At 47.2% G+C, this 13,657-nt stretch overlaps 1 protein-coding gene across 3 annotated transcripts in view; it reads right to left on the bottom strand.

The window, feature by feature from the left end:
- tox3 (TOX high mobility group box family member 3) overlaps window positions 1-13,657 on the bottom strand; it is a 112,930-nt gene that overhangs the window by 36,499 nt on the left and 62,774 nt on the right. For all 3 annotated transcript variants that reach the window (XM_078401634.1, XM_078401637.1, XM_078401636.1), the window contains exon 3: window positions 2,751-3,002. In XM_078401634.1, the coding sequence (XP_078257760.1) occupies window positions 2,751-3,002 (252 nt within the window). The remainder of the gene's footprint in view (window positions 1-2,750; window positions 3,003-13,657) is intronic.

Here is a 13,657-nt window from a genome sequence, read left to right as displayed (position 1 = left end):
AACGGGGTACTGATTGAGAATGATCAGCCATGATCACATTGAATGGTGGTGCTGGCTCGAAGGGCCGAATGGCCTACTCCTGCACCTATTGTCTATTGTCTATTGACATAGTGCTATACTGTTCCGTGTTCTGCAAGGATGTTGTGGAGACATTTCATCGGCATTTAAGGATTTAAATATTCAGCATTTTACGATCCAATCATAAAGAAATCCCCTACTTCCTGAGCGGACCATGGAGATTCAGTATGTCAACGAATACTCTCTTGAACTTCTGCAGGAGTACAGTAGAGAGCATATTCACTGGTTGCATCATGGCCAGTGAAGAAACTGCCCCCTGAATCTGGAGGTGTGCGTTTTCACACTTCTGTATCACTTGCCTGATGGGAGAGGGGAGAGGAGGGAGAGACCGGGGTGAGACTGGTGGCCTTGCAGAGGCACCCTGAGGTGTAGATGGAGTCAATGGAATACAGTTAGATGTGTCCTGAACAGAATGGACTAACCTTCTCATGAACCTCCCAGCCCTGCCTACAGCTTGCTAATGCTCTCAATGGTGCCTTCTTTAACTTGAGCCACAACTGATCACACGGAACGGTCATAGAAACATAGAAACATAGAAAATAGGTGCAGGAGTAGGCCATTCGGCCCTTCGAGCCTGCACCGCCATTCAATATGATCATGGCTGATCATTCAGCTCAGTAGCCTGTACCTGCCTTCTCTCCATACCCCCTGATCCTTTTAGCAAAAAGGGCCACATCTAACTCCCTCTTAACTATAGCCAATGAACTGGCCTCAACTACCTTCTGTGGCAGAGAATTCCACAGACTCACCACTCTCTGTGTGAAGAAATGTTTTCTCATCTCGGTCCCAAAAGACTTCCCCCTTATCCTTAAACTGTGACCCCTGGTTCTGGACTCCCCCAACATCGGGAACAATCTTCCCTTGTAGCACCCAAAGAAGGCGGGGAAGGATTTGACAATGTTTTTTGCATGATAAGCCATTCTCTCCCTGATGCAGCTGTGCTCCATTTTGCCTGAGTGACTTCCACTTAAATCACCTGCTCCAATGTGAACACTGCCTCCACACCCATCGCTAATCTACTGCGCACCACTTCTGATTACATTCTGCAAACATTGAACCGGCAGCTGAAAACACACAGCTACAAGTTGCAGTTGGAAAATCCCGACCCACTGTCGGGATTACGTTAAAGAACGTTAAACAAGTCTAGCCCAGATTCCGTAGCACAAAAAATCCAAGACGAGATCAGAAGCTGGCCTCAATGTCAAAAAAGCATTTGAAGGTCGCACGTTTCATTCTGGTAAACTCACAAAGACAGGCAAATTGACTTTCAAGTGCACACCAATCCAACACCAACGCAAACCCAACACAAAAGACAATGGACAATGGAGGACCTGGTGTGGGCGGGCCGCTGTGAAGATCAATGGAGGACCCTGTGTTGGGGGGGGGGGGGCGCTGTGAAGAACAATGGAGGATCCGGTGTGGGGGGGGGGGCACTGTGAAGAATGATGGACAATGGAGGACCTGGCGCGGGGGGGCCGCTGTGAAGAACAATGGGGGACCCGGCATGGGGGGGGGGGGGGGCTGCCGTGAGGGAGGGGGGAAATAAAGTGGGACCTGGCTCGGAGGGGGTGGGGGAATTTGGAACTTTGTAAGTGCCCTTTATGGGCAACTATTTGCATACCTTGGCAAAGGTATGCAAGCAAAGAATTTCACGGTGCCTTGTCACATCTGACAATAAAGTCTTCAACTCAATTCAAGAAGTGCAGGAAGGAACTGCAGATGTTGGTTTACACCCGAAGATGGGCACAAAATGTTGGAGTAACTCAGCAGATCAGGCAGCATCTCTCGGGAGAAGGAATGGGCAACGTTTCAGGTCAGAACACTTCTTCAGTCTGAAGAAGGGTCTCGACCCAAAACGTCGCCCATTTCTTCTCTCCAGAGACGCTGCCTGACCTGCTGAGTTACTCCTGCATTTTGTGTCCATCTTCACAGATGCAAAAGAATAGTGCAGCAAAATTCATCTCCGTGCACTGGACTTGTTAACGCAGCAGTCTCAGCCAGTGAAGTGCGTTTCATTAGTGTCAATGGAAATGAATTAAGTCTTTCTGACCTAGGATGAACTCAAGCAAGGATAGTGGAGTCAGGGGGTATGGGGAGAAAGCAGGAACGGGGTACTGATTGAGAGTGATCAGCCATGATCACATTGAATGGCGGTGCTGGCTCGAAGGGCCGAATGGCCTACTCCTGCACCTATTGTCTATTGTCTATCGTCTATTGTCAAGCCAGAAATCTTTACCATTGTGTACCATTTGCTAAGACATGCTTACTTTAACCACTTCATGTACAGCTTGAAGGTATTTATTCAGAAAATGCTGGAGTAACTCAGCAGGTCAGGCAGCATCTCAGGAGAGAAGGAATGGTTGACGTTTCGGGTTCGAGAACCTTCTTCAGTCTGATGTCAGGGGGGCGGGACAAAGGAAGGATAATAGGTGGAGACAGGAAGATAGAGGGAGATCTGGGAAGGGGAGGGGAAGAGAGGGACAGAGGAACTATCATGATCATGTATCTGCACACTGTGGACGGCTCGATTGTAATCATGTAATTGTCTTTCCGCTGACTGGTTAGCACGCAACACAAGCTTCTCACTGTACCTCGGTACACGCGACAATAAACTAAACTGAAACTGTAAGGACGTGGTACTTTCCACCCAATGGTATCGAGGTTCCACGCACCACAGTCAAACCGTTGCTGAGCATCCCGCCATCTTGGTCCATGATACTTCTGGAAATGGTGATGGAAGGCAGGTCCAAGCTGGGCGGGGGGAAATGAGGCGTGAACTCATTCCCCTGAGAGGGCACAGGACCACTGAGGCCTTGGAAGGCCGACACCATGTCCGTACGTCCCAGGGTGGGTTCCGTTTCGGGCGGTGGGGTGATGGGGGGAATCTCAAACTCTTCGTCTCCAAGGCTCGGAGTGTGGAACGTCTGCAGAGAGAACAGAGTAGAAAACCATCAGCATGTCTAGCCGTGCAACCACCAAGGCTGGATGGCCACATCTTTACTCAAGTAGGTCTTTCCATTTCCACCCTGGCTGATGTACGGTTAGTCAATAAAATGCAAACATTCTAATCAGAATGGGCGTCAAAATGAGTCTGAACTGACACACCAACTGGAGTGTAATCCTGACCTTCCATCAACCTTATTGGAGAGAAGGAATGGGTGACGTTTCTGGTCGAGACCCTTCTTCAGTCTGAAGAAGGGTCTCGACCCGAAACGTCACCCATTCCTTCTCTCCCGAGATGCTGCCTGACCTGCTGAGTTACTCCAGCATTTTGTGAATAAATACCTTCGATTTGTACCAGCATCTGCAGTTATCTTCTTATAACCTTATTGGAGACCTTTGATCAATCTTTAATCAGAATTCAATGCTCTATCTTTGCACTAAATGTTGTGCACCTCATCGGTGCACCATGGGCAGTTTGATTGGAGTCCTGCGTAGTCTTTTCTTTGTGTAAGAAGAAACTGCAGATGCTGGTTTACACCAAAGATAGACACCAAAAGCTGGAGTAAGTCAGCGGGACAGGCAGCATCTCTGGAGAGAAGGAATGGCTGACGTTTTGGGTTGATACCCGGATAGTCTTTTCTTTGACTGGATAGCACACAAACAAAAGCTTTTACTGTACCTTGGTACAATAAACTAAAGTTAACACGGTTCATAACGAAACCTCAACAAAATGATAAACCGCTGGTGGAACTCAGGGGGTCAGGCAGCATCTGTGGAAGGAAATGGACAGTCAACGTTTTGTGTCGGGGTCATTCTTCAGTCTGAAGAAGAGTCCCGACCCGAATCGTCGTCTGCCCATTTCCCTCCACAGATAATATAATATATTCCTTTATTCGTTCCACACCGGGGAAATTTACAAATTTACAATCCGATGCTGCCTAGCCCGCTGAGTTCCTCCAGTGGTTTGGTTGTTGCTCCAGATTCAAGTCTCTTGCATCTCCTAATTCATATTTTCAGCCTGTTGTGACAAAGTAAAACCATCCAACAATGTCGTGGAGACACAAGGGACTCAGACGCTGGAATCTTGAGCAAAGTTAAAACAAAGTGCTGGAGGAATTCACCCCGTCAGGCAGCATGTGTGTGGGAGACATGCACAGATAATGTTTCCAACTCACAGTTGCAAATTGTGAAGCTAGAGGAGGGAATGTAGGAATACCTCATTTCAGTGGCTACCAAATTAGGTCAACGTTTTCTGAGCCTTCTATACATCGTAACCCTCATTTTCCCTCTTTCTCTCTCAATCCCTCCCCCATCCTAATTCTCCGCCCAGTCTGACTGTCCACCTGATTCAAGTTTATTTTTGTATGCTTTGTTGGCACCTTCCCCGAGCGAACAATGATCTATTCCACATTTTCCTTGACCTCCCTCCCCTTTGATGTCTCGTTTTCGCATCTCACCCTTCCATATCTCTATGTCTTCCCACTCCCCTGACTCTCAGTCTGAAGAAGGGTCTCAACCCGAAACGTCACCCATTCCTTCTCCCCAAAGATGCTGCCTGTCCCGCTGAGTTACTCCAGCATTTTGTGTCGACCTTCTCTACATTAATTCAATATCTATCACTGACCCGAGTCTGGAAGTTTACAAAGTGGTGGTAAAACTCACTTGTGCATTTTGATGGTTCGCAACTCACCTTCCACCTGCAGTGGTCAGCAAGGCTGATACATGATTCTTCATGCAAGCAAATCTAACGGCTCCTTTGTCATGCCATCTACCTACAAAGCCTGGTCACTTAAGTTCACTGCTACTGAAAGCTGCTTGCTATTCATCAGACACCACAGCAAACAATGGTGCAATTCCATTAAGTGAAACCATGGCAATGTGCACTAGAGTTGGTGTTATTGTGTAGATTTGTGAGGAATACATGGGGGAAGGGGGAGAGAGGGGGGAGGGGGAGAGAGGGGAGAGAGGGGAGAGAGCGGGGAGAGAGGGGGAGAGGGAGAGATGGAGATGGAGAGAGAGAGGGTGTTCGGTGGAAAGTTGTGGAGTTGAATCAGTGTAGAGGGGAAATGAAACGACAGAGGGATTTAAGGATATAAATTTCAATTCAGAAATAAACGAGCAAGAGTCAACTATGGAAAAACAAGGAATTGCAGATGCTGGTTTGCACAACATTCCCAGTGTGCCGGGATGCCCAAAACTAAGAGGGACCTGGTCCTTGGATATTTTTAAGGCGGATTCTTGATTGAGTGAGGGGTTATGTGGAGAAGGCAGGAGAATGGGGTTGAGAGGGAAAGATAGATCAGCCATTATTGAATGGCGGAGTAGAATTGATGGGACAAATGGTCCTGTTCTGCTCCTATCACTTATGAATGTATTTATGCAGTCATTCAAATGTGGTACCTGGTGCTTTTCCAGACAATACATTCAGCACAAATTTGCAGTGTCTTTAGAACAGAATCCACTCCAATTAAAATTAGAAAGTGCTGGAGTAACTCAGCGGGTCAGGCAACGTTCCTGGAGAACATGGATAGGTCATGTTTTGGGTCGGAACCCTTCTTCAGACTGGTTTCCTTGGTCAACCAGCATCTGCACTTCCTTGTTTCTACCAAAGACAATTACATTCCCTGCTCACTGCCTTTATGAGCCACTAATAAACTGAAGTCTAAACGACCCGAAAGGTCAGGTGGAGGCCAATTCTCTGAATGCATTCAAGAGAGAGCTAGATAGAGCTCTTAAGGATAGCGGAGTCAGGTGGTATGGGGAGAAGGCAGGAACGGGGTACTGATTGAGAATGATCAGCCATGATCACATTGAATGGCGGTGCTGGCTCAAAAGGCCGAATGGCCTCCTCCTGCACCTATTGTCTATTGTCACCCATTCCTTCTCTCCAGCGATGCTGCCTGGCCCACTGAGTTACTCCAGCATTGTTTGTCTACCTTCGATTTATCCCAGCATCTGCAGTTTTTTCCCCTACACTAATAAACAGTTCACACTTAATGAAAATATCATCTCCCGCTAAAGGCCATGGTGGCGCGGTGGTAGAGCTACTGCCTTACAGCACCAGAGACCCAGGATCGATCCTGACAACGGGTGTTTGTCTGTACGGAATCTGTACGTTCTCCCCGTGACCTGCGTGGGGTTTTTTCCCCGAGATCTTCGGTTTCCTCCCACACACCAAAGACTTACAGGTTTGTAGGTTAATTGGCTTGGTATAAATATGAATTGTCCCCAGTGTGTGTGTGTAGGGTAGTTAATGTGCGGGGATCGCTGGTCGGAGCGGACTCGGTGGGCCGAAGGGCCTGTTTCCGCACTGTACCTCTAAACTAAACAAAACACAATCACTGCTCAAATTGATAACGAGAATATGAAATCAATAACTCTGGAAAGTGTAAAAAATTACACAGAGACTTGCATGTATGCAGAAGCCATTAGCAGTCATTAGAACTCATAAACCAAAAAATGTAAATGTGCCAGATAATTGTGTCAACATGAACCTACTAGATATAGCAACACAGAGTAATGTCGATTAGTGTCACTTCAGATAAAAATAACAGCTTGAAGTTTGGCACAAAAAGCTGGAGTAACTCAGCGGGGCAGGCAGCATCTCTGGAGAGAAGCAATGGGTGACGTTTCGGGTTTACCTTCGATTTAAATCAGCATCTGCAGTTCTTTCCAACACAAAAATAACAGCTTGGCTTGTTTAAATCTGCGTTTGAAAACATATGTTTGTGATTAAAATTTAATTGCACTAAATTAATAATGTAGGAACATGAGCATGTGGACCCGAGACAGTCAACTAGGATGGGGTTTTTTTTAAACTGCACTGATGGATTTTGTTGATACATGGATGACAATTATTATTTTGCAAATTATTAGCATATTGCAAATGTGCTCTAACCAAAATGAAATATTGCATTTGGTTTCAGATCTGTAGCAGAGAATGGAACTCTAATCAGTGTTGGAAGGAACCGCAAAGAAGATAGACACAAAATGCTGGAGTAACTCAGCGGGACAGGCAGCATCTCTGGATAGATGGAATGGGTGACGTTTCGGATCGAGACCCTTCTTCAGTTGTTCAGGAACCACAAATGGTTCGGTGGCGCAGCGGTAGAGTTGCTGCCTTATAGCGAATGCAGCGCCGGAGACTCAGGTTCGATCCTGACTACGGGCGCCGTCTGTACGGAGTTTGTACGTTCTCCCCGTGACCTGGGTGGGTTTTTTCCGAGATCTTCGGTTTCCTCCCACACTCCAAAGACGTACAGGTATGTAGGTTAATTGACTGGGTAAATGTAAAAATTGTCCCTAGTGTGTGTAGGATAATGTTAATGTGCGGGGATCGCTGGGTGGCGCGGACTAGGTGGGCCGAAGGGCCTGTTTCCGCACTGTATCTCTAAATCTAAAAAATCTAAAAATCTAAAAAATCTCTCGTCCGTAGAGTCGGCTAACAAGGACCTGTTTCCTTTATCATCGTTATTTTTTGGCATGCAGTATCTTTCATTCATTTGTTCTCATTACCTCGCTACATCATCATCTAGAGCCCTCATTTCCCTTTCCCATGACTTTCAGTCTGAAGAAGGGTCTCGACCCAAAACGTCACCCATTCCTTCCCTCCAGAGATGCTGCCCGACCCACTGAGTTACTCCAGCATTTTGTGTTTATCCCAAGGAACGGCAGATGCTGGTTTACACCGAAGATAGACACAAAATGCTGGAGTAACTCAGCGGGGCAGGCAGCATTTCTGGAGAAAAGGAATATGTGTGGTTTCAAGTCTGAAGAAGGGCCTTGACTCAAAACGTCCCTATTCCTTTTCGCTAGAGATGCTGCCTGTCCCTCTGAGTTACTCCAGCATTTTGTTTCTACCAATGGTATGAACACTGAATTCTCCAATTTTAGGTAACCTCTAACTAACCATTTGGCTTCAGATCTGTAGCACTTGAGGGGAATTCGTAGTGGAGCAGACAAACTATGTCGGAAGGAACTGCAGATGCTGGTTCAAACCGAAGATAGACACAAAATGCTAGAGCAACTCAGCGTCTCTGGAGGGAAGGAATGGGTGACGTTTCAGGTTGAGGCCCTTCTTCAGACTCTGCCTTTGGAATTTATCCCTTTGATTTGAACTCTATTGCTCGTTTACCTCCATCTTCAGAAAACCAACAATACTGCACAGTGCAAACCAAAGATACTAGAGAAGCAAGATAGACCACTCGACCCTAAAAACCGTAGTATGTCATGGCGCCATTTTAGTAGGCAGAAACATTTTAAAAGAAAAATAACAAAAATCTGTGAATTGATAGACAAGATATATTCTGCATTTTAATGGTATCATCACACATACTGTTCCCCAAAACACTGATTACACTGCGAGAGGCATAACGGACGGCGGGTTTTGCCTACTAAAATGGCTCCTTTGCGTACTACACCAGTATAGGTGATTTCGATGGAGTGGTCTATCTTGCTCCGCTCGATTATCTTTGGTGCAAACGCACTGCCACATCTGCACACACATCACGAGGAAACCGCACAGCATTCGCAAAGCACGGACATTCCTCCTTAGCTTTCCAACACCAGAGACTAGAAGTTGCAGAGAGCTAAACGAAAGTAGAATAAAACGTCACCAAGTCCAAGGTCCGACGAAAGCAGCCAGCTGGGTTCCAAACCAATAGGAGTGGCCCAAAAAAGAATTGAGCTGAGGGATAGCCAGACAGGTGCAAGGAAATCCAAAGTCCTGAATGGGCAACCAATGGGGCTTGTCGGACAGGTAGGGGGAGAGTACAGGTGGCCATGAGGTATTGGACTTCCTTTCCCTACCTTCCCATCTTTAGTAGGTACTGATGGAGTGTGGGTGCCTACACTGTCTACTGTTAAATCAAAAGTCCTTGAAAAACCAACTAGGCTTCACACTGAAGATCTTAAGCAGCCATTCCATTGTACGATGCATGTAGATTAGAATCAAAAATCAACACCAGTTTCAGTTCAGTTTATTGTCACGTGTACTGAGGTACAGTGGAAAGCTTTTGTTGCATGCTATCCAGTCAGCAGAAAGGCTGAAGAAGGGTCTCGACCCAAAGCGTCACCCATTCCTTCTCTCTGGTGATGCCACCTGCCCCGCTGAGTTACTCCAGCATTTTGTGTGTCTGCCTTCAGTAGCAAGACAATACATGATTACAGTCGAGCCATTTACAGTGTACAGATATGTGATAAGGGAATAACGTTTAGTGCAAGGTCAAGCCGGCATAGTCCGATCAAGGATAGTCCGAGGGTCACCCATGAGGTCGATAGTAGTTCAGCACTGCTCTCTGGTTGTGGATTTTCTACCTTAGGTTAGTGCAGTCCAAAGCATCCTGATGCATCTCCATCAGTAATGGTTACAAGTCAACTTTGGTTGTCCAAGCAGGATTGTTATAGACTTATAATTGGTCATTCCCTTTCGCAAATGTTAATTAAAAAGTTGCACAAATTCAATGCATTGAGTTATTCTAACAGGGTTTTCAACAATTTAATGACAAATTTTCATCCAAAGGACAAAATATAATCTTTAGTCCATATCAATTGAGCAGAGTACTGACACATCACATACTAACTACAAGATGTCAGTTGAAAGATTTATGCCCAGCTCATTCTGACCTTGTAAATAGCCTCTTCAATCCAGTGAATGTACATTCACCTGGCAAGGGACTCCATTAAACTCGCCTTGAATTTAACTGGATGTAAAGGGAATAATACTTCCGGGAAGATTATTCCATAGTACCCATCTAATTCACTATTTTTCTGAATTTGATCAAGACTTTAGCAATGGGTGAAATTAGTGGGACAAAATCTTCAAATTCTTCCATTCATTGTACCACTCAGAGGGTGGTGGGGATGTGGAACAAGATGCCAGAGGAGGTAGTTGAGGTCAGTACTATGGCAGCATTTCAAAAGACATTTGGACAAATACATGGATAGGAATAGCTCAGAGGGACACGGGCAAAATGCAGGCAAATAGGACTAGCTTAGATGGGGCATTCTGGTCGGCATGGCGTGTTGGGCCGAAAGGCCTGTTTCTGTGCTCGATAACTGAGCTTCAAGAAATAGAATTAATATGTTTTCTACTTTAAGCAACTAACTTCTGACACTCCAAATGATTTAACAGTGGATTGCAGGAGACATCAGACAGCAAGTATTCCAAGCTGGCATTTAAAAGGTAACATGAAAATCAGTTCCATTCCTATTTACGTCATGTATAAAAATTAAAATTTGCTAACTTAGACAATAGGGGTGCAAGAGGAGGCCATTCGGCCCTTCGAGCCAGCACTGCCATTCAATTTTTATCATGGCTGATCATTCTCAATCAGTACCCTGTTCCTGCCTTCTCCCCATACCCCCTGACTCCGCTATCCTTAAGAGCTCTATCTAGCTCTCTCTTGAATGCATTCCGAGAATTGGCCTCCACTGCCTTCTGAGGCAGAGAATTCCACAGATTCACAACTCTCTGACTGAAAAACTTTTAGTTTAGTTTAGAGACACGGCACGGAAACACGTCCTTCGGCCCACCGAATCCGCGCCGACCAGCGATCCCCGGACTAACACTCTCCAACACACACTGGGGACAATTTACAATTACACCAATCCAATTAACTACAAACCGGAGATCCCGGAGAAAACACACACAGGTGGTGTAAACGTACAAACTCCGTACAGACAGCACCCCTAGTCGGGATCGAACCGGGTCTCTGGTGCTGTAAGGCAGCAACTCTATCGCTGTGCCACCGTGCCACTTTAGCTTTGTTTCTTCAGTAAATGAACCACTGCTATTACACTTGGCTGTGACTTCGTCCCTTATGAATGCGGCGAGCTTCAAAAGGTTGCTTCCATGCTCCATGCTTCCATGCCACTGTGTTCGTGCACATTCAGGCAGGGTGGTTCGATGGTGAACCGGAGAGCAGCTGATCTTTTCCTGCCGAACCAAAGCACAACAAGGCTACCCCGCGGGGGCTCCAACTGTGATCCCTGCTGAAAACAGCATGGTTGCGCAAGTCTCGCAACTCTGCACAAACCCAATGGACCACTGGCAAATCCCACCACTGTTTAATTCAACCACCTCCACGGATACACACACTCACAACTCAATTTGTAGACCGTGTCTGTGACTGGTGTTCCTATTGCCGTGTTGTAATTAAAAGTAATTTACTGTAATGGCTGCTTCGTTATCGCTCTCAGATACTTCTCAGTGGAGTACCCATAAAACCTGACCCCCATCGGCAATGATGTTTTATGAAGAACAATTAATTGCGCAATAAATATCGTGGTATCAATCTCTTGTTCCTGCGATCCTCAGGGCGACAGACATTGGGCCTAGAAAAAGATGGGAATTCTGCAGACAGACCCAGTCAAAGATCCACAGATGACGGTGGAAGAGACTTCTGCTAATGCCTTGGTATATCCTTGACACTGGCCTTGGCAGGAGAGAGCTCTCTCTAGAGGCTGGCCACTGGTGTGTGTAACCCTGTCTACCTGGCTACTGACTTGGGAGTTCAGCAAGTCATCTGCTGGTCCAAGACGGTTCAATAGCTTTATTTGTCACATCTACAACTGCACAGTGAAGTTCCCCTTGCATATATTACACCCGCGGGCGGCGCCATTTTTGGCGCCATTATTCCAAGTCCAAAGTCCAGTTGGCCCGCCCGCTCTATGTGCTGGAGCAGTTCCCGCGAACCGATGTCCCTCTCCTCTCCTCGCCCGGCCATCTTTGTATCGCCAGGGCGCCACCTCGAAGGCGCTGGATGCATTACCCCCCCGGTTCACCCGCCTACCGGCCCCTGCTCCTTGCGTCCCACGGCTCCAGCTCCCTCCACGGTTACACCGACCGACGAGCCTTCGGACAAGCACCGTTGCCCCGCGCGCGGCTCCTCGGGAAAGCCTCAGGGAGCACACCAAGTCAAAGCTTTGCCAAATCAAACTGGCGACGAGATACTTTGACAGATCCAAGTAAGACATGGGGGGCTTTAAGTGACGTGTGGGGTGATGGTAGTGGAGGCTTTGTCACCAGTTGGCATCTCTGGAGAGATGGAATGGGTGACGCTTCGGGTCGAGATCCTTCTTCAGATCTTCAGGTCTGAAGAAGGGTCTCGACCCGGTACGTCACCCGTTCCTTCTCTCCAGAGATGCTGCCTGTCCCGCTGAGTTACTCCAGCTTTTTGTGTCTATCTTCGGTTTAGGCCAGCATCTGCAGTTCCTTCCTACGCACTTTGTCACCAGTTTCCATGGGATTGTGCTAATCCACTCGGTGTGGGCATATGGGTTTCAATGTGTGCAGACTGCCAAATGTGAATGGGTTAGACGCAAGAGGCGGTGGCTAGTCCTGAGGCACAGTGGCGCAGCGGTAGACTTGCTGCCTTACAGCGAATGCAGCGCCGGAGACTCGGGTTGGATCCTGCCTACGGGCGCCGTCTGTACGGAGTTTGTACCTTCTCCCCATGACCTGCGTGGGTTTTCTCTGAGATCTTCGGTTTCTTCCTGCACTCCAAAGGCGTACAGGTACGTAGGTTAATTGGATGGGCAAATGTAAACATTGTCCCTAGACGGTGTAGGATAGTGTTAGTGTGCGGGGATCGCTGGGCGGCGCGGACCCAGTGGGCCGAAGGGCCTGTTTCTGCGCTGTATCTCTAAATCTAAATCTGATCAGTTGCTATGCTTTGGTTGCCATTGTGGTTCAAAGGCAGCATGCTCTGTACACTGTCCCAGATTAGTCGCATAATGACCACAAATGGAAACAATAGCCATTAAACTGAAGGATTGGTAGAAAGACACACCTAGAAAATGGGCCCTTCAGCCATCCGAGTCCATGCTGACCATCGGCCACCCGTTCACACTGGTTCTATGATATCCCACTTTCTCATCCACTCCCTACACATGAGAGGCGATTTACAGAAGCCAAATAACCTACAAACCCTCACGTCTTTGGGATATGGTCAGAAACACACACAGCCACAGGGAGAATGTGCAAACTCCACGTACAGACAGCACCCCAGGCCAGGGTCGAATCTGGGTCTCCAGCGACGTAAGGCAGCAGCTCTACCCCCTGCGCCAATGTGCCACCAAAACCTCACTGTTGATGCTCAGTCACCAACTGAATGGCAAAGGGCGAGGCAGAGAGAAGGCAAACTCTGCAGCTAGGTGATGCCCAATGTCCCGACAGAGCCAGTGGGACAGGCAGCATCTCCAGAGAGAAGGAATGGGTGACGTTTCAGGTCAGAACCCTTCTTCAGACTCAGTGTGAAGAAGGGTCTCAACCCAAACGTCACTCATTCCTTCTCTCCGGAGATGCTGCCTGTCCCACTGAGTTACTCCAGCTTTTTGTGTCTTGTGCCAGGGGGTATGGGGAGAAGGCAGGAATGGGGTACTGATTGAGAATGATCAGCCATGATCACATTGAATGGTGGTGCTGGCTCGAAGGGCCGAATGGCCTACTCCTGCACCTATTGTCTATTGTCTATGTATAATGTCTATTTTGTGTATAATGGACTTGCGAATGGCCAATTTTCACTTGTAAGAACACATTAATAAATGTTGTGTTATTCAAATCACTATGTCATACAAATGTTGGCTACCAGATTAAAATCTTCGATAGCGAGAAGAAAAGTATTTTTTCTGGGAT

The sequence above is a fragment of the Rhinoraja longicauda genome, chromosome 6, assembly GCF_053455715.1.
Source record: "Rhinoraja longicauda isolate Sanriku21f chromosome 6, sRhiLon1.1, whole genome shotgun sequence".
Lineage (NCBI taxonomy): Eukaryota > Metazoa > Chordata > Chondrichthyes > Rajiformes > Arhynchobatidae > Rhinoraja > Rhinoraja longicauda.
Note: the sequence above shows the minus strand (reverse complement) of the source record. Positions and strands in the feature narration are given on the sequence as shown.